General features: G+C 61.3%; 1 protein-coding gene across 2 annotated transcripts in view; it reads left to right on the forward strand.

Annotated features, from left to right (window-relative positions):
* LRRC24 (leucine rich repeat containing 24) overlaps positions 1 to 17,490 on the forward strand; it is a 48,801-nt gene extending 31,311 nt beyond the window's left edge. For both annotated transcript variants that reach the window (XM_050940964.1, XM_050940963.1), the window contains 4 exons: positions 11,647 to 11,800; positions 13,789 to 14,067; positions 14,856 to 15,024; positions 16,028 to 17,490. In XM_050940964.1, coding sequence (XP_050796921.1) covers positions 11,657 to 11,800; positions 13,789 to 14,067; positions 14,856 to 15,024; positions 16,028 to 17,049 — 1,614 coding nt within the window. In that variant the 5' untranslated portion in view covers positions 11,647 to 11,656 and the 3' untranslated portion in view covers positions 17,050 to 17,490. The remainder of the gene's footprint in view (positions 1 to 11,646; positions 11,801 to 13,788; positions 14,068 to 14,855; positions 15,025 to 16,027) is intronic.
* Positions 17,491 to 23,344: the final 5,854 nt, after the last annotated feature.

Below are 23,344 nucleotides of genomic sequence, written 5' to 3' on the forward strand. Positions count from 1 at the left end.
ACTTGCTCCCAGGCCCCTCTGCTGAGGCTGCCAAGCACAGGGCCAAGGCAATGCAGTGTGCTGAGGACACCCCCGGGACATAGGCTGAGACCTGGACACGGGGACTGGCCAGCAGCAACCTCGGGGCTGGATTGTCAGAGGGGCTCAGTGCAGCAGGGGCACAGTGGGTGCCGAGCCCTTGACAATCTGGCCACAGGCCCCTGTCGCTCTAGGAGCAGTTCAGAGCTAGCTGAGGCGGACTCTGTTTCCACTCCCAGTTCTCCGTGCTCTGGACCAGATGGCTGCCATGCGGCTGACCCTGCTGAGGTGGAGCTGGAGTGTGACCTGACTTTGTGTAGTTTGCTGATTTCACTCCGTCTTGCCCGGTGGCTCAGCCAGCGAAGGACCTTGTGTCACGCCCCTTCTGGAGGTCTGGCTCCCTGCGCGCTCAGGGAGTCCACCGGCAGTCACTAACCGTAGCCACTTTGGGATGCTAATGGTGATACTGGAACAGATTGGACCAGGTACATGTGATCAGCACTGCCCTCTAGTGTACTGAGTTAGAGCTGTTCAGCTGTCTGTCACAGGCCCTGTAATGTTAACAGCCATGGAGATTCTCCTGTAAGTCAGGTGAAAAAGGCCTGGGCTTTCAGAGCAGGCTGGTTTAATTCTAGCCATGCTGTCACTCTGCAGTTCCACGGAGATTTGTTTTATTCCCTGGTGGTGGAAGGGTTCGTCCGAGCAGCTTCCGTTTTGGTATGGCACCGGTTACCTCAACCATATTGCCATGTCTCACCGGTAGGCAGCATAACCCCCTGCGCTAAATACACTATGCGGGGCAGAGCCAACCTTACTGGAGCAGGTGGAGCCTGCCCCAGGGTTTGCATATCTTCCTGCAGGCCTGGATGAGCTAATGACCCCTCACCCCCCAACCCCACTGCTGTGAAAGCCACGAATGAGTTGGCCTCGGATCAGTCTGTTTGGAGGCACCTAACCGGTTCCGTGGCCTCTGCACTGTCCAAGCAACAGCAGGAGAACTGACCTAACCTATCCTGCCCTGAGGAGCTTCCAGGCAAAGAAACAGACCACGGGGAGCGAGGAGAGACTCAGTGAGGAAAAGGAATATGAATCCTGGAGGGGGGAGAGGATGTTCCTTCGGAGGGCAGGAGGTGGGAGCTCGGCTGGGAGAAGCCAGGAGAGAGGGACAGGGAGCAGCCTGGAGAGTGTAGCAATAGGATCGGGGAAGCAGGCCGTATCATGATCCCTTTTCACAGCTGGGGAAGCTGAGGTACTGAGTGGGTACAGGGCCCGCCCTGCCCAGTCCAGGGTCACGGAGTGAGTCGGTGCTGGTATGAGAACTCCACCGTTCCTAGCTCTGGCTCTCCTGCTAGCCCAGGCACAGCTAGCTGCAGCTGCTAGCGAGGCGATGGACCCAACATCCCAGCCACACTCCGATTCTGATAGTGCTAACATCCCCCACGAGGCTGCGATTGGCTGCGGGCTTTCTCCTCACTTCCTGTCCCAAATCGCTGTGTAGGATTGCTGTGCACCGTTATGTGGCTGAGATGTTCTGCGCTAGAGGTGGCTGCACTTCAGTGGTAGATGAAGGGATTGATCCTGTGTATAGTACCATGGGAGCCTTCTATGGAAAAGTTGTCTTGTTAGTCAGATCCTGTATGTTGTGACCTGCTGGTGCCTGTGAGATGGGAAGGTGCCCAATGCCCCAGAAATCCTCTGGGCCCAAGCTCTGGACTTTATTTGTAACCCTTGACGCTGCGTTTAAATCCCAGGGCAGGTGGGTGTTGATATTAGTGTAGGGCTGGAGCCAGAAGCCCCACTGTGCTGTGTAAGACGCAGCTGGGACATGGTCTACCCTGAGGGAGCAGAAATAGAGCCCCAAAGAGGATTTTCCCAGTCAGTGACAGAGCTGGGGATAGACTCCAGCTCTCCGAACTCCCAGCATAGTACACACGACGGGAGCGGGTCAGAACCAGAGCTTTGAGTGAGGGAGAGATCTCAGTGCTGTGTGTGCGGCTGATCCAGATGGAGCCAGAGCCCTGTGACAGCACGCGGCCCTCACGGTCAGGGTCCTGTTCCAGCATTGCCGGAATTGGCTGGCTGCTCCCTTCCAAAGCAAACACGGGACAGAAGCTGTGACAGCCCAGTCCTGCTACAGCCCCGAACCTCAGTAACGTCCAGCCAAGACGGCTAAATAACCACACAGCTAACCAGAGCTCTGGGCCTGCCCGGCCTGGCTAGCAGACTCTGCTCTTCCCGCCCAAACGTGTTTGTGGACTGCTGAGGCTGCTGAACTAGCTTTGCTTGTGAGCGACCTGCTGCGAGTTCACACGTCCTGGCGTGCAATGCTAGCGTGCTGCCGACGCACAAGGCAGGTCAGGCGGAGAAGCTGATCGGAAACTCCCAGGAGCCGCTCTGGCTGCTCCACTGCTCCAAGCTAACTGCCTGCTTCTTGTCAGAGCCAATATCTTGCTGTGGAGCAGGGCCCTGCAGCCGGCAGGCTCCTGCAGCGTGGATCCATGAAAGCAGATGCATCGCCTCTGTTCTGACATGAGAGAGGCGGGGCCCTGCTCTGGGGAGTGTGCATACAATGCTCTCCCATGCACCCACGTGCACGTTCACGCTCCAGCATGCATGCCCATGCTCAAGCACACGCGGCCCCATCAACACGGGCTCTCGCCTACAGCACAGAAGACAGCTCCGTGCTAAAATACGCACTCGTGCCCAAACGTGTGCCCCCTATCAAAGGACACCCTGCTCACCCCTGCTGCTCATACGCACCTGCAAACATGCACGTTCAAATGTAAGCACCATGGGGTACGCCAGTGCAGGCCAAAACAGTCACTCGCACACACCCAGCATCCATCACACGCCACAGCACTCACTTTTGTGCACGAGTGTGCACTCCCCAGTGCATGAGTGCCAATCCCCTGGACAGACAGACGGGGAGAGAGAGAGAGAGAGTGACACACACACACACACACACTCTGCAGGCCTTGTGATAGGAGGTTTTTCTTTTGCTGAAGGCAGATGAATAGGGGAGAATCTCTGGTCTTGTGGCCCTGGTGAAAAGCCCCAAAATGTGCCCCCTGCACCCCCGAAAGCTCAATCCAGCAGGTGAATGACAAGAGCCTGCATCTTATAATTATTTAAAATCTCTTGGCTTTTGAGCCAGTCTTGTGACCTTCTGGGGCAAACTGCTGGTTTTTGAACACGTGAAGTGGGTAATGCTGCTGCTGATGTGCCTGGAGACAAGGTGGTAGCTGGTATTAGTTCTCCTGGCCATGGGGTGGGCCACGTGTGGGCGGGCTGGGAGAAATGGCCAGTCTCTCTGTGTTAGAGCGTCAGTGCTGGCCTCGGAGGGTCTTGCCGCGAGGGAGGCTGTCTGCTTCTGTGCTTCGAGCAGGAGGGAGCTGGGAGTCAGGACACCTGGAGTCTATTCCCGGCTCTGCCTGTGACTTCATCAGTGAGACCCTGGGCATGTCCCTTTCCTTTCTGTGCCCAGGGTCTCCCCATTGGGATCAGCCCCAGTTGCAGCCCAACAAGGCCTGCCAGCCCCCTCCCCCTGCCCGTGGCTAATCCCGCCCCAGAGAAGCCTGAGTCCCAAATCCCCTGCCCTGTAAGCAGCTTTGGAATTATTTGGAGCTCTTTAAATACACCATGAAACCTGCTGTAAAGAGGCCTAAGCTGATAGCAACCCCCTGTGATGCCCGTGCAGCGGAGCTGCCTGGGAGTCATGCCTGCCAGTCCCCTGCCCCCCCAGCTGTCAGCTGTCCACAGCCCACAACTCCCCGCCCCAGCTGCCCAGGTGCCATGTTATCAGCACACCTCCTCCCAGCCACCCAGGCATCGTGCCATCAACCCCCTAGCTGCCCGGGTGTCATGCTATGAACAGCCCCCCACTCTCCCTGCTGCCCTATGTCATGTCATCAAACCCCCCCTCAGTCACCCAGCTGTCACATCAACAAGCACCCCCACTCCAAGTCTATGTGTTAGGGGGAGGATCCCTTTGGCTAGCGCTGCTCCATGGGGAAGAGACAACGCTGGGCTGGTGCAGCCTTTGCCCACTGGGCTAGTAGCAGGCTAGAGGCCGGGACCCCAGAGCCAGGCACAGTCTCTCTTCCTTGCCTCTTTGTGGGACGTCGTTTCTGATTCCTGGTCCCGTGGGGGAGTCTCTCCCTTGGCCGCTGGAGCAGTTGGTGTTTGGGTCTTGATCTTGCCCGTGGCCTGCTGCCTACGCGGATGCTCCTCTCTGGACCGGGTGCCTCCCTGCCCGTGGGCACCAAGTCCTGCTGTAGCTGCACCCATCGCTGCGGGGAGCAGCTGCCAGCTTGCCCCTTCCACGCAGGGAGCTGGAGCGTCTGGCTTGTTGGCTTTGATTTGCTCTCCTCAGTGGCTCGTCTGCTCTGGCCTCCTGAGCGTTTCAGGGCTGAGTGGGGTTGTTGGCCCTGCTCCCTGGGGGCTTGGAGTTAAGGTATCCGCCCGGGATGAGCGATGAGCTCCGGGGTCGATCGTGCCCACGTGGAAATGTGCTGTCTGATCCCCATCAGTTTCTACTGGCTGTTTTAGGGGCTTTTCCTCAATTGCTGGGGGTTTGTGATGGGGGCCAGCTCCTCCGGCGGCTGAGGGGGTGGGGACCGACACTCAGCTGGGCTATTGTTTATTTTATTTGGGTTGGACCAATGTGGATGCAGCGAGACAGTCCCTGCCCTGAAGAGCTCATGGGCTAATGGGAGGGTTTATTCTCTCCCGTTCAGATAGGGGGGAGCTGAGGTGCAGAGCCCAAGTGATGTGTCCAAGGTCACACGGGAAGTCAGTGGCAGAGGCAGGAATCGACTCCAGGTCTCCTGAATCCCAGCTCGGTGCCCTGGAAAAGCCATTTTGGGCCCCCCACCCTGGTCTGCTCCCTAGGAGCCAGTGCAGAATTGCTCCCTGCCATCTGCCCAGCGTAGCTGTGAGTCACCCAAGCAATGGGGCTCCCGGTGGGAGACGGTTGCACAGCCCAGGACGTCTCCTGCTCACCTGCTTTCCCGCTACTCAGCCTCCACTTTCCTTTTGCTCCATTTCATTCTTGTCCTCTCGTTAAATCCCCTTGTCGCCTCCTGACTGGTTCCCCTGCCTCCTGCGGGGCTTGTTCCCTTCCCATAACCAGCCCCGTTCCACTCAGCCAGTGAGCTCCAACTGGTCCTATGGGGCGAGCAGCCCTGGGCCTCTCTGCCTCATTGCTTGGGTAGTGCTGGGCACTCCCATAGGCCAGTGCACTGGGCTCAGCTGAGCCCCAGGCCTGTTGGCTCCTGGGCCTGGGCAGTGAGGCCAGCACTCCATACAGGATGCAGCCCAGCTGCGTGATGATGTAGTGCTGCTGCTCCTAGCTGTTGGCCAGGGCCATGCCCACCTAGCAGCTGGGAGGAACGAAGTGGTGGGAGCCCAAAGGTCTCTGCTTGCACAGCCTTGGAGAAGCAGGCCAAGGCACCTTCTCCCAGCAGGTGCTGTGACATAGGATCATCGCCGGCTCCCTGTGAAAGGGGCAGGGGTGGGCTCAGGCCGGAGGTGGATGCGGAGATGGGATCTGAGCTGCAGAGAGACGGGGGCAGTGTCTGCGCTGAGGGCTCGTTCCTAATGTTTTCTGTCACTGTCAGCCCTGGTGCTGCTTCCTGGGGTAGTAGTGTGGGGAGCGTGAATGCAGATGAGGTGCCAGGGGCTGCTGGCGATTTACTCTCTCCTCTGAGCAGGGCTGGATGGCACAGTGGATGGGGGGGGTTAACATCCCCAAACTCCACCCCCCCGCACACGCTCCGCTGCATGGCTCCAGCCAGCACCTGCATCCATCACCCCCTGCAGCCTGTCTGCATGGGTCACTTCAGCGGCTGCCTACCATGCTGCGGGAACTGGGCTCCCCTCCTCACTGGCTCTGGGTTGGACAGATGCTCCCAGCGCAGAAGCAGGCTCATCCTGAGCTGGGCATCGCAGGCAGCTACCCGGGCCTGCGAGACTTCAGCAGCTTGGAGGCTTAGTGCCTCCTTCGGTAAGCAGATGCATGGCCGCCCACTCGCCCTCTCGGCTGCCATGGGCTCCGGATGAAATTTTAATCGAGTCGAGCGCACTTTCTGCTTGTTATGCCTTAAAGGGACTGGAAGGCAATTAGCGAAGCACTGGAGCGAGCGTGCGCTCTGGATGAAGGCGCCCTAGGGCCAGGCAGGATCCCCTCCTTGGCCCAAATGATGCCTGCCCTTTAAATGGCATAAAACAGCAGGTGGCACCTGCCCTGGCCTTTAATACGGGAGGTGCAGCCTGCTGGGACTACAGGGGCTAGCGGCAGTCCATGCTGGGAACTGTAGTCTCAGCCGGCCACCTGCTGTGCTGGTTCATTTAAGATCCCTGCCAGCCTGCCCTGGGCACCGTCAGCTCTGGCCCCCGTCCAGTCGGTGCTTCTGGGATGGTTCCAGAGTGGGGGCTGCACAGCTCTGAGCTGCGTATAGCAGGGCTGTGGGCACAGAGCATGGTTCCCAGTGAGGCCTGGCATTCCAGGAGGAGGGATAGCTCAGTGGTTTGAGCATTGGCCTGGTAAACCCAGGGTTGTGAGCTCAATCCTTGAGGGGCCCATTTAGGGAATGGGGGTAAAAATCTGCCTGGGGATTGGTCCTGCTTTGGGCAGGGGGTTAGACTAGATACCTCCTGAGTTCCCTTCCAACCCTGATTTTCTGTGAGTGAGTTTGCAGTTGAGTTGGGTCCAGCTTTGGAACAGCACACACACAGCCTGGGTCCTGCAGGGTGCAGCCAGCGGTTGGACAGCTCCACGGCAGGCTGGATTCGCCGCCCAGCTCCGGGTGTCTCTGTGATTAGCAGGCAGTGGGCGGTGCGTGGGGTGTTGAAAACAAGCATCTATTAGCCACGAGTAGAAACTCAGCGTAGGAATATTGACTCCTGGATTCAGCCTCATTGCTCTGGTGACAGCATTGGGCAGGGATCAGCAAATTGGCCAGAGCTCCTGCCCTGCTATGCTGGACACTTGCCCCAAGAATGGCTGGGGGAGGGGAACAGTCAGGCAGAGACCTGACTGGGACCAGCCCATCACACTGGGATAAGCCAGCAGCTTCGCTGCCCTGCGAATGGCTGCGCCTGTGCCAAAAGCCCTGCACTTGGCCAGCCTAGCTCTGGCTCACTGGGGCCTTAGGTGTGCACGCAGGAGATGGGGCTGGGCTGAAATGGGAATAAAGGGGGCTCTCTGCTGCACACACACCAACCCAGGAGTTCACTCCAGCTCTGTGACCCAGCCTGTGCTGCCCATTGGCATGTTACAGGTCTCCCAAGTCCTTGACACAAGCCATGGCAAACAGTAACCAGCGGGAACTGAATCTGCGGCAGGACGGACCATGAACGGCCTGTGAGAATACCCAGCGTCCGTGCTTGGGCCGCCTGGCGGGTTGGTGTATCTGGGGTGGGCAGGGCCCTCTCTCCTTTGCGCTCTCTGTGACGGGCCCAGGACACTGGTGGATGCAATAAAAGCTTCTAGGCACTTCCATGGCCCCTTGCGCCACCCCTCATGGATTCATCCAGGGAGGTGAGGAGGGCTCCCCTCTGTTTACACCGCTGCACACAGTAAGTGACACTCCCAGGGTCATGCAGGGAGTCTGTGGCAAAGTCAGGAGTTGAACCCGGCTCTCCTGAGCCCTCCCGGGGCTGTGCCCACGAGGCCGTGTGTCAGGACAGGAGGGGAGCCTGGCTCGGGGGTTAGTGCAGGACTTAGCACCCTGCTCCCGTCAGGGTCACAGGATCCAGTGCCCGGGAAGTCCTCGCCATCTGAAGGCTGCTGAGTGAGCCGAGGTCTGTCTGGGGACGTGTCCTCCCATTGGCAGGGTCAGCACCGGGATGGAGAATCTTGGCAGAAAAAAAGGCGAGAATGGAATGGGCCGGGGCGAGCCCTTCCACCCTGGAGGCAGCAGCTCGCACAGCCCCCACCCCTGCTGCATTGCTGCTAGGGTCTTTGGTGTCATGGTCCAGCCCAGCACCTGTCAGCAGTGAGCAATCGCCTCTCCATCCCCTGGGCTGGGGCTGGGGCGGGGGCTAGGGAGGAGGGCGGGCCTGCCCTGGTGTGAGCCCTCCTGGGGGGGTGGCGCTGGCATTCGGGGCTTTGCTTGGTTGCTGGAGACGGAGCCAAAGCCTCTAATGGGTTCAGGAGGTGCTGAGCTTTCTCTGCCTGTTCAGGGGTGGGGATGGCGGCACAAGGACCCCAGTGAACCAGTGAGTGGGCCATTGTCTCTGGCCTGGCTCTGGGCCTGAGCCTGGGGTCCGGCGGGCCAAGCGGGTCTCCCACCCTTGTAGCAGGAAAGACCTCGCTGCCTGGGAGCATCTCCTGCTGCCCTGTCTCCTCGTGACCACGGCTGCCTGTCTCCAGCCCAGGGGCCCCATCCTGCCACTGCCCCCTCACCTGTGGGGTGAAGCTGTGCCCCAAAGCACGTGGGCAAAGGAGACCCCCTCACTGTGCTCCGGCTGGGCCGGCTCTGGGGCAGCACAGGGCTCTGCGGGGCCCCAGGGCCTGGGCCTAGTTAAGGGGATGCCCCAGGGCAGGTTTTTGGGTGTCATAGTCTGAAGGGGGCAGGGGACAAATAGCCAGTGGTGGCCCAGTCCTGGGGCTCCTGGACACCATTGTAGGCAGCGTTCTCCAAGGCAGTTCTCCTGGTCCCCATGGCTGTTCCAGAGGGGCAGGGGACCCTCCCTCCCATTGCTACTCTTTGGGACGAGGGCCCACTCTTATTCTGCTAGCGGCTGCGGAACTGGAAGTCGGGTCTCCCCAGACAATGACAAATTAGTGAAAGCAGCTTGCGAATCCCCAGCAGACAGAGCTCTGGGGGTATGTCCCAGGCATCAGGGGGATCAGGGATGGGGAGCTTCTGCTCTGGAGGTGTCACAGAGTGTGGGGGAGTCAGCACCCTGCACCCCTCTTCCTAGGATTCACCGTGACTCTCAACCAGCCAGTAAAATGGAAGGTTTATTGGACAGTGGGAGCGTTGTCTAAAACAGAGCTTGTAGGTACAGCCAGGACCCCTCAGCCAAGTCCTTCTCGGGGGGCAGGGAGCTTAGCCCCCAGCTTGGGGTTCCCTACGTTGCACCCCCCCAGACCAAAACTAAAACTAAAACCTCCTTCAGCAGCTCTCTTCCTCCTCCCCCAGCTCCTCCTCTCCTTTGTCCAGTCTCTCGCCAGAGGGTGTCACTTCTGCCCACCCCCCTCCTGGCTCAGGTTACAGCTCAGGGATCTGCCTTCAAGGGAAGCCCCCCATCCCCAATGTATCTCCCCAGCAACATTCCCAGGTCAATCTGCCCTGCTCCCTGGTGCGTCACAGGAGGCCAGCGCCCAAGCCACTGGAGCGTCTCTCTCCTGCCTGCTTTCAAAGTTTGGGGCTGGCATGGGGTGCGACCCCCCACCCCTCGCTTTGTGTAATAAGCGCTATGTCCCTTTAACACAACACCCTGGGGAACGTGGTGTCGCTGCTCCCCCATCACTCACCACCCCACACCCTGTCCCAGCTGGCTGGCTAGGGCGCCTCCTCCAGGCTGCCAGACACAGCTCCGCCTGGCATTTGCCCTGCATTAGGTCCAGCCAGAGAGGGGCCTTCCTCTCTGAGCCTCAGCCAGGCTGACTGCTTCTTCCCCACAGGGAGCCCAGGGCAGGCCCCTGAGCAGCGGGAGCTCCCACTAGCCAATGCCATGTTGGTCCTTGGGGAGGGGGAGCAGGGGCGTTCTTGAGGGGTGGCTGGTTCCAGGACAAGGCGACCCCCCCAGTCCTCCCCATTCCTGTCTGGCAGCTGGTGTGATGAGTTCACTGGGTCTCAGTCCTGCCTTCGCCAGGGCAGGGGGCCAGAGCTGACACTGCCACCGGCACTTGCCGGAGCCTCTGCCGGGAGGCCAGGGACGGAATGGGACCTGGAGGGTGAGCCCCTTTGCTCTGCCCCTTGTGGGACGCCCCAGGCTGTTGGGCTTAGGGCTGTCAGCCTGGCCTCGTGTGGCTGTGAAGCAGAGGGCCCAATCCTGCTGCCATGGGAGTCACTTGGCAAACTCTGCTTGGCATCAGTGGGTGCAGGCCAGGACGGTGACCTGGCAACATGGCTGCAGAGCAGGGACGGAGAAGGAGCTGGAATGGGGGCTGGGACAGGGAGGGAAGGCTGGGGGGATTGGTGCTCAGGGACGGAGAAGGAGCTGGAATGGGGGGCTGGGGCAGGGAGGGAAGGCTGGGGGGGGTATTGGCGCTCAGGGACGGAGAAGGAGCTGGAATGGGGCTGGGACAGGGAGGGAAGGCCGGGGGGGATTGGTGCTCAGGGACGGAGAAGGAGCTGGAATGGGGGGCTGGGGCAGGGAGGGAAGGCCGGGGGGGATTGGCGCTCGGGGACAGAGGAACTGGGATGAGGGGCTGGGGCGGGATTGGCGCTCAGGGATGGAGGAGCTCGGATGGGGGGCTGGTGCAGGGAGGGAAGGCTGGGGGGGGATTGGCGCTCAGGGACGGAGAAGGAGCTGGGATGGGGGGCTGGTGCAGGGAGGGAAGGCTGGGGGGGTATTGGCGCTCAGGGACGGAGAAGGAGCTGGAATGGGGCTGGGACAGGGAGGGAAGGCTGGGGAGGATTGGCGCTCGGGGACAGAGGAGCTGGGATGAGGGGCTGGGGGGGATTGGCACTCAGGGACGGAGAAGGAGCTGGGATGGGGGGCTGGGGCAGGGAGGGAAGGCCGGGGGGGATTGGTGCTCAGGGACGGAGAAGGAGCTGGGATGGGGGGCTGGGGCAGGGAGGGAAGGCCGGGGGGGATTGGCACTCAGGGACAGAGAAGGAGCTGGGATGAGGGGCTGGTGCAGGGAGGTGAGGCCGGGGGGATTGGCGCTGAGGGACGGAAGAGCTGGAATGGGGAGTTGGGGGCAGGGAGGGAAGGCCGGGGGGATTGGCACTGAGGGACGGAAGAGCTGGAATGGGGAGTTGGGGGCAGGGAGGGAAGGCTGGGGGTGGGGCACGATTGGCACTCAGGGATGGAGCTGGGCTGGGTCAGATGGAGCTTCCATCCCTATAAGCCCCACTGAGCAGTGACCAAATCTTGATGGTGTAGCTGGAAAGGCTTGAGCTGGTCGTACCCAAGCGCTGGGGCAGGGCTGTGCCCTCCTGTCCAGCCTCTGGCCCACCCAGCTCAAAGCATCTGCCCTGTGTCCCTTGGGAGCCAACTCCCCCATTTGCTCTGCCATTCAGAGTCCACGTTCCTCGCTCCATGGATGCCCCCCCCCCACCAATCCTCCCCATTGTGGGGGCTGCTCCAGGCCATTCTCCTGCCTCTAACCGGCCCTTCCACACGGTCACCGCACCATAGACCTCAGCTCTTGGCCCTCTCCCCGGGGGTGAGGGTAGCTCTGGGCTGTAGGAGCCCAGTCTGGTTTGGGGATGGATGGGTAGGACTCACATGTGAGCATCGCCTCCTGGGGGCTGGACCTGTGTCCAGGAGCAGGGACCTACCGCTGGGGCTGGGCTGAGAAAACCTCCCCTGGCTCAGTGGGCAAGTGCGCTCTTTAGAGCCAGGGAACCTGGTTCTAGTCCCAGCTCCACAGGGGCGGTGGGGTTTGGGGCAGGGCTCTGTTCTGCATTGGCGATATTCAGCCCCTGCTCTCTGTCTCTTTGCCAGCTGGTTTAAAATGGCCCTGCTTGTCTCGTCGCTCCTCCTGCTGGCGCTTAGGGCCAATGGCTGCCCTGCCACTTGCCGCTGCTACAGCATGACTGTGGAGTGCGGCTCCCTGGGCCTCAAGGAGATCCCGGCCAGCATCCACCCCTCCACCCAGGTATGGCTGGGCACCCCCAGGCCCACTCAGTTTCATGTTGGCATCCATCCAGCAGGCACCTGGGGGTGGGGAGAAGGGTCATTATCCCCTTCTACAGAGAGGGAAACAGAGACATGGGGCAATTATTATGGTAGCGCTAGGTGCTGTACAGACAGAATAAGAAGTCCCTGCCCAGGTTAAGTACAGGGCAAGAGACAACAGCTGGCTACAAGTGGGGGAGAACAAGGGTACGATACTAGTTCATGGCAGGAAGTTGTCTCAACACACCCACGGCCGAAGACAGTAGCTTGTGTTGAATGTGCTAGAGAAGGGGGAGTCTGGGGAGGGATCTAAAGAGAGGGGGCGATGTGGTCAAAGGGGCCCGCTGGGAGAACCGTCTTTGCAGCAGAATGGAGAGGAGCAGGGAAGATTGCGTTTGGCAGGGCCAGAGAGAAGGATGGTGCCTGATGGAGATGCTGAGAGCCGGGATGAGGTTTGAGTGGGATGAATGGAGAGGAGAGGCTGGATCATAGTGATGTTGTGCATAGCAATGACTGGTCTACACATAAAAATTAACTTGACTTAGCTACAGCGCTTAGGACTGGGGAGAATGTCGTGCCCTGAGCACCTAACTCCTGGTGTATACTCCACGGGGGCTGGGTCAGAAGGGGCCATCGGCAGTAACAGCTTCACCCCATCCGCTGGGTGAACCAGGCAGCAGGCCCCTCGCCAGCCTGCAGCCACCGAACGAGGCTAGAGAAACCAGGAGAAAGGAAGGAAAGGCCAGTGCTGTGCTAAGCCTCAGTGAATTCTGGGTAAACCCTGCTAGAATGCCCCCATGTCCACTGGGACCCTGTCATAACATTTTTTCCCAGATCTGGACCTTAGTGTCCAAAATATGGGTGTTAGCATGAAAACCTCCGAGCTTAGTTACCAGCTTGGACCTGGTAAAGCTGCCACCAGCCAGGAATTATACAGTGCCTAGCTCACTGTGGTCTCCCCAAAACCTTCCCTGGGGAACCCGCAGACTCAGATGCCTTGAGTCCTACAACAAAGGGAAATAACCCCCTCCCCTTGTTTCCTGGTTACTTCCTCCCAGGCTCCCCTCCCTGGACGACCCTAGGAGATTCCCTGCTTCCAGTCCTGGAAACACAAGTACCGAGAGAGCTAATCTCTCTCCCGCCCTCACCCAGAGGGTATGCAAAGTCAGGCTTAGTAAATCTAACACAAAGAGATTTCCCCCCTGACTTCTTCCTCCCACCAATTCCCTGGTGAGCTGCAGACTCAGTTCCCTGGAGTCCCCACTAAAGAAAAACTCCAACAGGTCTTAAAAAGAAAGCTTTATATAAAAAGAGTGAAAAAGGACATAATATATAGTCTCTGTATCAAGGTGGCAATATACAGGGTCAATTGCTTAAAAGAAAAATGAATAAACAGCCTTATCAAAAAAAAATACAATTTAAAACATTCCAGCAACTACACACATGTAAATACAAAAGAAAACAATATAAATCTATTGTCTTACTATCTTTGTACTTACAACTTGGAAACAGAAGATTAGAAAGCCAGGAGATAGAAAAATCACTCTCAGAGCCGAGAGGGCACAGACACAACACAAAGAACAAAGAACTCACACCCCAAAACTTCCCTCCACCCAGATTTGAAAAAGTCTTGTTTCCTGATTGGTCCTTTGGTCAGGTGTTTCAGGTTACTCCTTTCCAGGTGAAAGAGACATTAACCCTTAGCTATCTGTTTATGACAGACCCGACCCCGGAGCAGATGCCCTAGTGACAGCTACTGGGGTGTTATCCCTGCCTGGGCTGGTATGGAGAGCCCTTGGCCAAGGCCTGGCATGCGGGGGAGGGAGGGTCTGTCAGTGCTGGGTTACTCCAGGGGGAGATGCATCTGTTTCTCACCATAGGGCAGGGAGGTTGCGGGGGGCTGGGGAAGGCAGTGCCCCCTGGGGGGTGGAGCCAGGGTGTTGCTCTCACCCCGTGTCTCCTCCGCAGACCGTCTTCCTGCAGGATAACAGCATCACGCAGATCCACCAGCAGGACCTGGTGGCGCTGCGGGGCCTGCAGTACCTCTACATGCAGAACAACACCATCTCGGCACTGGAGCCGGGCGCCTTCCGCAGCCAGCAGCACCTGTTGGAGCTAGCCCTCAATGGCAACCGCATCCATCTCCTCGACAGCAGCATCTTCAAGGGCCTGGAGCACCTGCGTGTCCTCTACCTGGCTGGCAACCAGATCACCAAGCTGCTGGACTTCACCTTCTGCGCCCTGCAGGTGAGAGGGCACTGCCTGCGTCCCCTGATGCCAGGGGAGACAGGTGCTCCGCTCCTGGGATGAGGCCAGGGAGGGAGCCCTGGCTTGCCTGGGCAGCCTGGAGTGGTAACAGCACTGCCAAGGGGGCTGCATGCAGTGCCAGGGCCCCTAGGGTGGGGTCATCAGGATTCCCTGCCCAGCCCGCCCATGCCCACATGCAATGGACGTGCTTGTATCCAGGTGATTGCACTGGGTTTTGTCGGCGCTGCTTGCAGTGCCAAGCGGAGACCCCGCTGCCTGGACTCAGACTGCGGCTGGCTGCAGCTCCCGCACCTGTCCAGCCACCGAACACAACAGACAAGGGGCTGGAATGGCCTGAGAAACGGATGTGAGGCTGGAAGCCTGGATTCCCCCACCCCGTAATGTGGGAATCATGTTCCCCCATCTCCCAGGGGTGGTACATGGAAAGAGCTGAGCCTCCAGGGTCCCTGAGAAACTGGGGGGGTCTCTTGTGGCTCACAGCATGAAGGGCAGCGGCTTGTGGCATTCTGGATGTGTGCGTGGGGGGAACGTGTATGCGAGTCGGGGTTGGAACCGGCAGGCGTACGTCAGCCTCTGTGTACATGGCGGTGTTTGGTGGGGGGACTCGGGGCGTGGATGTGTGCACAGTGACATGTGCCTGCTGGTGCAGGCGTGTGTTTGCACATGTGTGCGCATGTCAGGCGTGTCAGGCCATGTCTGCTGGCGGGTGTCAGCGGCCAAGCGAGCAGCCGTTGCAGGTGACTCTCCCTCCCCGTGCTCCGTTGCAGAGGCTGCAGGAGCTGCACCTGCAGGAGAACAGCATCGAGAGGCTGGAGGAGCAGGCGCTGGCGGGGCTCTCCTCCCTCGCCCTGCTCGACCTCAGCAAAAACAACCTGCGCACCATCAGCCGTGCCGCCCTGCGCCCCCTCATCAGCCTGCAGGTGCTGAGGCTGACAGGTAACCGCCCGGCCCACCTGTGCCAGGGCTCCTGGCTGCTGGAGCACCACCTGCAGGTCAGGCAGGGAGGCTGGGGGGGAATCTGCTGGTCTTGTTGCTTGGCAGGAGCAGGGGCTCCCTCTGAAAGTCCAATAATAATCTGTGACCAGGCCCTGACCCTGGCTGGACCCACCACCCAGCAGTCAGGGTGTTGGGGCCCCCGCAGCAATCTGGCCTGGATGCCACGAAGCAGAGCAGGGAGCTGGCAGAGAGAGCCAAGGCTCTGGGCCAGGAGTGGGATTGCAGGCTGCTGAGAGGGACCTCTTCCCTCCCCCTCGACCCTGGGAACAGGAGATGAGGCCTTGGCTCAGGCAGTGAGGCCTGGGGAATTAGCTGCCATGGGGTTGCCCCCTGTTGTCCAGAGGGGATAGAGGGTGCTGACTGGTCCCCCAGGATACTCCCCCAGCAATGGCGTCATTCAACATCTCTCCACCTGACAGGCGTCTCTGAGAGGCAGCGGATCTAGCAGTTAGCAGCCGGGGCGGGGAGTGGAGAGACCTGGGTTTGATTCCCGGCTCTGCACACGTGCCCTGTGGGACCCTGAGTGTCCCCCCCAGGCAGTGCAGTGGGGACGATAGCGCTGGGGTGTGGAGGCTGAGGTGCCAAAGCTCCCTCAGAGCAGGATGTGCTGGAGAGGAGCGAGGCGTAACCAGCCTGCCCCCGGGGGAGATTGGTCGCCCCTCTGCACCCCTCACCTGTGCTCAGCCCAGGAGCCCCCCTTCCTGGACCACCCTGAGCTCTCCCTGCAAGGAAACTCCTCCAGCTTCAGCCAGACTTTCCTTCGACTGAATTTCAGTCCATTCCCCCGTGCTATCCACCCCGGCTCCCTGGAGCTGCCAGCACAGCTTCCTTCAGCCCGGTGCTCTGCCTGGACCTGCCTCTTCATCAGCCGGCGCCTGCGTTGGCTTGGGGTGGGGGTCAGGTGGCTGGACACCGTCCTGACTGACCCAGCTTCTCTTGGCAGAAAACCCCTGGCGATGTGACTGCGCCCTGCACTGGCTTGGCGTCTGGATCAAGGAGGAAGGGCAGCGTCTCCTCAGCTCACTGGACAAGAAGATTGTGTGCTCAGAGCCTCCCCGCTTGGCCTACCAGAGCCTGCTGGACGTCTCTGGGAACAGCCTGATCTGCATCCCACCTGTAGTGCAGGTGGAACCCCTGGAGGTGACGGCCCACCTCGGGGAAGACCTGCGGGTCTCCTGCCAGGCCTCCGGCTACCCGCAGCCGCTGGTGAGCTGGCGGAAGGTGGCCCACGTGCGGGCAGGGCCTGTCACAGCGAGCGCCAAGCCGCTGGGCAGAAGGGCGGAGCTGCGCGAGCGCGGCGGCAGGGAGCGCTTCGACTCGGACACGGGGAGCGGGATGCTCTTCCTCAACAACATCACGGTGGCCCACGCCGGCAAGTATGCGTGCGAGGCCTCCAACCCGGGCGGCACGGCCCGCGTGCTCTTCCACCTCATGGTCAACCTCTCCCAGCAGCAGCCACCGCCGCTGCCGCCGCTCTCCTACCCAGCCTCCGTGGACGTCAGCCAGGAGCCCCTCTACGACATGGAGAGCATGGACTTCAACGCCCTGAGCATGGCCACGCAGACGGCCATCGCCGTGGGGATCTCGCTGCTGGCCCTCGTCGCCCTGCTCCTCATCGTCATGATCTACAGGAAGCACCGCAAGCGGAAAAAGGCCAAGAAGGAGGAGAACATCCTCTATGTCAACGACTACTCGGACGGGCCCACCACGTTCGCCCAGCTGGAGGAGTACCGTGATGAGCGGGGCCATGAGATGTTCGTCATCGACCGCACCAAGCCGCTCTTCGCCACCTACAAGGACCCCGAGGGGCTGGCCGGGGCCTTCCCGGGGCTTCCAGAGCCACTGCAGGACCAGGCCACACAGACCCTGGAGGGGGAGGAGGAGGGTGAGCGGGAGGCCAGCGAACTGTTTGTCAATCAGGGACTCGCGTTCCAGCCGCAGATCGCCTACGAGATCCATTGCTGAGGCACCGTGGGGAGATGGGGAGTGTTAGGGCAGGGCAATGGGACAGACCCCCCCGTCCCCACTCCAGTGTGCCTGTGACCCCTGACCATTCTCCTGCATCTCTGTAGCTGGGATAGCCTTTGCCCCGCTGTGATTTAGGGCGAGTAGGGAGGGAACTGGGTCTGCCCTGGGGGAGGCTGCCTGGGCATCACCAGCACCGGGGATGGCTGGTTCCCAGGGATGGGGGGGTTCGACAGGCCGTCTGCTCAGCCAGATGGCTGCACTGTGGGGTGACCCCCATTTGCTCCCGGACTCCCCTGCACGGCTAGAGACACTGTGAAGCCACCCAGTGCCCCCAAGGCATCGCCAGCCTGGCCAAGGGAGGGAAATGTCTCCCGGAGCTGAAAGAATCGCGGGGGGAGGGGGTGTTTTTTAACAAAAGAAATAAAATTGCGTCACTGTCAGAAGAAATGGAAAAGCGCCATATTTGTAGGGCCTACAAAATGCAGCCTGGCTCTATGGGCACCCACACGTGCTCCCATCCGTTCAGGCCCAAAGGACAGATGGTTTCCACAGGCGCATGATGGCCAGAGCTGGGGGTTGGTGCGCCTGGCCCAGCCCTGTCTGTTACCCTCAACAGGGAGTGGACCCCCATCACTTCCAAGCCACCTGGCCTAGGCAGAGCCTCGTGGCTAGTTCTAACCCTGGGGCATCCTCCTGGGCTTAGATTCCCTTCCCTGGGCCACCTGAGCCCTCCCGTGTCCCCTGTTGCTCCCATATACCCCCGAACCCCAGCTCGGCTGGGGGTTCTCCTAGCGTCCTTGTTCTGGCCCAAGGTCAGGGCCCCGGCTGAGCCACCGTGACTGTGCCCTGGGACAAACTGATCTTTGAAAACCAAAGTCCCGAGAGGCCAGAGCCGAGCTGGGCATGAGCCTGAAGTTCAGCAGCCTCTCGGGCTGGGTCGAGTCCCTGCCACCGTCTGGCTCCTGGGAGCCCTGCTCATGTGGGCGATGGCTCCTGCCCCTCGATCGCACTGACATTCCTGATCCCCCCAGACCTGCCTCTCCCTCCCCCCCGACTGCCCCCTGTCTAGAAAGCCCTGCCGTGGGTGGGAGACGGTCAAAGCGGGTGGCCTCAGCCTGCAGGGGTGATGGCTCTCGGCAGCTTTCCCCGGGCAGGCCTGTGAGCGGGAGTGGAGAACAACAGGCTGATGATGGCGGTGCTAATATTTCCACAGCCAGTGCCCCCAGGTCATGCTGGGGAACAGACGCGCCCCACCCGGCCGGGGGTGTGCAGGGGGATCGCGGAAGGAGCAGAGGGCACACTGCATGGGGCAGACAGACAGGGCCGTCCCGCAGGGGGGCTGTATGGGGCCCCAGGCCTTCCCGCCAGGATCTAGGAGGCAGGAGCTGGGGGGGGGCACTTTTGGGGGCCCCACAGGCCCAGAGTGGCCCAGGGGATTAGCAGGGGGCTGGGAACAGGCCGCTCCACTTCCCTCGCTTCGGCCCGAGCCGTGTAGCTTGGGGGACAGGGCTTGGGGGAAGGGATCCCCACCTCCACCAGCAGCAAAGCGGAGCAGCCCAGCCCCAGCCCGCTCCACTCCGCCAGCTCCCAGCCGCGGCGCTCCGCTTCCCACTGCCGGGGAGAGCCCAGGGCGTCCTTTCCCCAACCCAAGTGACATGGCTGGGGCAAGGGAAGCGGAGCAGGCTGGGGCCGTGTCTCTTCGCTTCCCACCACCGGTGAGTGCGGGGGGTGTCCTTTCCCCAACCTCCCCAGTGGCGGGAACCAGAGCGACGTGGCTGGGAGCTGGCGGAGTGGAGTGGGCTGGGGCCTGGTTGCTCCACTGCCCGCTGCTGCTGATGAGTGCGGGGTCGCTGGGGGAAGAGGTGGAATGGAGGGGGCGGGCTGGGGGTGGAGAAGGGGGGAAGGGTAAGAGGTGGGGAGGAGGGAGTTGTCCAGGGCCCCACACCCTCCTAGGGACGGCGCTGCCCCTTGCAGTGGGCGCAGCCCGTGGGGGCAGGCAGCCGAGGGATAGGACTGGTGCCAGGGCTGGTGCTGCTGCGTATGCAGCCCTCAGCTGCCTAGGGCACTATGAAATGAGGGGCAATTTGGTGCCTGGAATTGCATGCTGCCCTGCATAGCTGCGTATGCCTAAGGACGGCCCTGGAGACAGGCGCTGAGGCGCCATTTCCAAACAGGTCTCAAGCAGCTGCCAATGCAAAACCAAAAAGGACCCAATAACCTCGCCAGGGACAGTGGCTGGCAGTGCCGGCGGCTGCTCTATTGCACCAGTGTCGGACTAGCTGAGCAGCATGGCCCCCAGCCCTCGTGCTCTGGGTGGGGGTGCCCAGGTGGGAAGGCTCAGATCTGGGGTCCCCATATTGGGGCACCATCCTGCCATAGTGCCATTCATGGACTTGGAGGGCGAGTGACACCTTGCAGGATCGGGCCCTGTGTTTGTCTCTGAGGTGGGTGGAAGAAAGGTGCCTTTGATCCCCACCTGTGTGGGGCCATGCCCCTTTCCGAGGGCAGCAGCCAATCACAGCCCAGCCAAGCTTGAGCGACCCAGCTGGGAAATGACCTTGCAGTGGGCTCTCCCCACCCTCCTCACCTGTCCTGACTGTACCAGGAATGTGCCTTTTGGTCCAGGATCTGACAGGGTTTGGCTTGGTGGGATCAGGCACCAAGAAGGAGCTGCCTTGCTGGGCTCTACATGCCCTGGCTGGATCACTGCATGCTTCTGCAGTGTCCAGTTAACCTGCGCAACTCCCTGCTGCAGGGTGCTGGTGAGGCAGGTGGCTCAGTGAGACTCTACACCGATGCAGATGTTTGTCTATGTACAAAAACCTTCTCCACTGTCCCCCCCAGCTGGGATGCAGCTACAATGGGCCCTGATCCTCACGCTCCAGGCCCTAAAGGGAGCCAGGGCTGGGGGGGGGGCAGCGCTCTTCCCACACACCCAGGTAGATTATGGTATAGTAACATGCATTGCAGGAGCTTACATCTTCTTTGGAACCCTCTGACACTGGTGCCGACTGTGAGATGATGGGGGGGAGGGGTGACAGCCCACCCCTCCGAACAGCCCTGCTCAGACAAGGGGCGGGGGGGCGGGGACATAGGCAAGGAGCTGGGTGCAGCTGCACACTCAATGCCCTGCAGCCCTGGCTTCTCACTAGCTCTGCCAGGGGCCTCCCAGGGTACGTCCACACAGCAATTAACCACCGTGGCTGGCCTGCGTCGGCTGCTCTCCCTCCACATGGGGGCCCAGAGCCCAGGCTCCAGCCCAGCCCCACTGGCTACGCTGCAGTTTTCTAGCTCCACAGCCCAAGCCCCGTGAGCCCAACAGCTGACACGGGCCAGGCATGGGTGTTTCATTGCAGTGTAGCCAGACACCTCCCCGCCCGCCCCCAGCCACTGAAGCAGCACTGCTCCAGCAAGGGAGACCCAGTGAGTGTGGGTGTGTGTGGGGGGGGAGGAAGTGGCTGGAGAGTGAGATAACCAAGCGCCCCCGCCCCCCGCCTCCCAAGACACCAGCTAGCCAAGCCTTATGGGTGCGAGTGACATTTACCAGCACAGGACTCCTGGGCTCTGCCTCCAGCTCTGGGAGGGGAGTGGGGTCTAGGAAGTTAGACCTGGGAGTGGGGCGGTGGGGCTGGACTCCTATGTCCTTGTTCTGGTTCTGGGAGGGGAGTGAGTAGGGTGCAGGGGGAGATGGGGGTGGAGGAGCTGGAGGGAAATCTAAAGTCCTGGGTTCTTCTGCCACTGATTTCCTGGGACAAGGTGGGTGAGGTAACATGAGGCATCTCTCTCTCACCAGCAGACGTTGGGCTATAAAAGATCTCACCTCTCCAACCTCAGCTCTGTAATCTCTTGGGGCCGACATGGCTACAACAACACTGCATCCAACTGATTTCCTGGGTGAGCTGCTCACCCAGCTCAGGGCCTCAGTTTCCCCCTGGGTGAATTGTGCCTGTGGGCTGGCAGCACTAGTCAGCTCCTGGCTTGGGTGAGTGTCTGGCGCACTGGAGGAGCCGGCCAGCAGGTGCCACTGGGGAAGCTGTAATTACTCTAGCTTTATTGCGATTGGCAGGGTATCAATCCCGCGCACTGCCCTCTCCCCACCCCACACGGGGCATGTGGGCCTAGTGGCACCGCACTGGCTGGCAGCTCCATGCACTGTCTGACTCCTCCTCCGTCTCACCCCCGCTCAGGACGCCCACCGCGGAGAGGTAGGTCCTGGTCCGGTAGCCCCGGAACGCCGACTGGATCCTGACGGCGGCCGCCTTCTGCTCACGCAGTGCCCGCCGCGCCTGGCAGCCCCGCCAGAAGGCCTGGATGAGCGTGGCTGCCTGCACCAGCTGCCAGTACCGCTTTCTGGTCTTGAAGACCCGTCTCTCGCCCTTGGGCTGGCTGGGCCAGAAGCTGCTGGAGAGCCAGGCCGCGGCTGTACCCTCTGCAGCCTGCTGGCGCTCGGCGCTCGGGAGGAAGCTGGCAGAGGAGTGGTACTTCATAGCACTCAGATCAGCTGTGCTGCGGCTGCCCCGCTCCCTGCACCGAGTTGCTGCCTGGGCCACACAGGGGCGACCCTTCTGTCCTTTCTCCCTGCCCTGATGCCACATTTTGGGGGCAGCCCGATTTTCAGCCACCGTCTTGCTTGCTGGAGGGGTGCCCGTCGAGTGACGGTGCCCTCTGTAGACCACTCTCTCAGCCCTCTCCGTACGGTAGGCTTGTCGAGCCTGAGCACGGCCATGCCCGGCGCCGTAGCAGGCTCGCTCAGCAACAGCACTGTAGCCGGTGCCCTCCCTCCTGGTGCTGGGGTGGCCGGGTGGCGCCTGCCAGCAGGGACCCCGTGTGTGGTAATAACGATCCTCCGAGCTGGCATCCGACCGGTAGGCCGTGCCCTTCCCCACCCCCTCCAGGACCCAGACCGTCATGTTCCGCCCGCACTGGGGGCATTTCTTGAAGTCACGGGGGGCTGTGCCCCCTCTCTGCGCCAGGCCTGGCAGCTTCTCCTTGCCAGCCCTGCACTCCCCTGGCCAGCGAGCAGGGAAGCCAAGTGGCGTCTGGGCCCCCTCGAGTCCCTGTGTCCTGGACGGCAGCCTGGTGGGGGGTGGGGCCTCCTGCCCCCCCATCATGTAGTTGACGAACCCTCGGTACGTCCTGCTGAAGAAGTCCCTCAGGCTGCTGGTGGGGCGGAGCGCGGTCCTGACGTGGTCTAGCTCCTGCCTGGTACGGTAGCCCCGCCAGTGGGCTTGGATGGTGGTGGCGGCTCTGTGGCTCTCTGCTAATGCCTGGCGTGTCCGGTACCCCCTGTAGTGGGCTTGGATGGTGGTGGCTGCCAAGTACTGGTTGTGGATCTCACACCGCACCCTGTAGCCCCGGTAGTGGGCCTGGATCACCACGGCAGCCTGCTCCTCCTCGAGCTCCGGCTCGGCCCAGACATGCCCCCGCCTGGCCGTGTAGCCCTGCCAGGCAGTCGCCTCCACCCTCTGGCTGGCCAGCCGCTCCCTGGCGAGGAAACCCGTCCAGGCAGCCTGGATGGCGATGGCTGCGTGGTACTGATCGCGCAGCTGCTGCCTGGCCTGGTACCCGCGCCAGGCAGCCTGGATGACCGTGGCTGCTGCATCCAGGAGCATGTCCAACTCGTCCACCAGGATGTCGTCGAAGGAGCTGGCCCGGTGCTTGCTGTGGCGACGACTGGGGCTGAGTCTGCTTCTGGGCCGCTGCTGCCCCACAGGGTTCAGCTCCTCAAAGCTCAGCTGGACGCGGCCATGCCAAGGGCGTGGGGCTGAGGGGTACTGCTCAACAGCCTCCATGCTGGGGGGGCAAAGCCACCTGTCAGGCCTGACCCTGCCACTCCTCCCGGGACGGATTTCCCAGTGCCACAGGGCCCTGCTTCACCTCTGCCTCTGCCGCGATGCCCGCAGCACCCGGAGAGGAGCAGGGCAGGCAGCTGCCTGGGACCATGGATGCTCCCCCTCCACCCCCCCCGGGTTTGTCACTTCCAGTCCCCCGTTCGGCTCAGCCCTACAGCGAAAGCGCTGGCTGGTTTGCCCAGTGCCATGGGGCCCCAGGGTGATGCTGCAGGAGACATAAATGATCGTTAAGAGCAGGTGTGAGATGCTCGTGTGATATCAGCCCCTCCCTCCGCCCCATGGGCAGCATTGTCAAGGCTGATGCACAAGGTCAGGGAGCGCCATGAGCTCAATGCCGTGCTGGGGAACCCCCGCCCAGTGTCCTCCCCTTTGTGCCCAGCATGCCTCTGCTCAGCCCCGAGCAGCCTCCTCCCCAGAGAGCACAGGGCTTCACCAGCCCA

Source organism: Gopherus flavomarginatus, chromosome 2 (genome assembly GCF_025201925.1).
Source record: "Gopherus flavomarginatus isolate rGopFla2 chromosome 2, rGopFla2.mat.asm, whole genome shotgun sequence".
NCBI lineage: Eukaryota > Metazoa > Chordata > Testudines > Testudinidae > Gopherus > Gopherus flavomarginatus.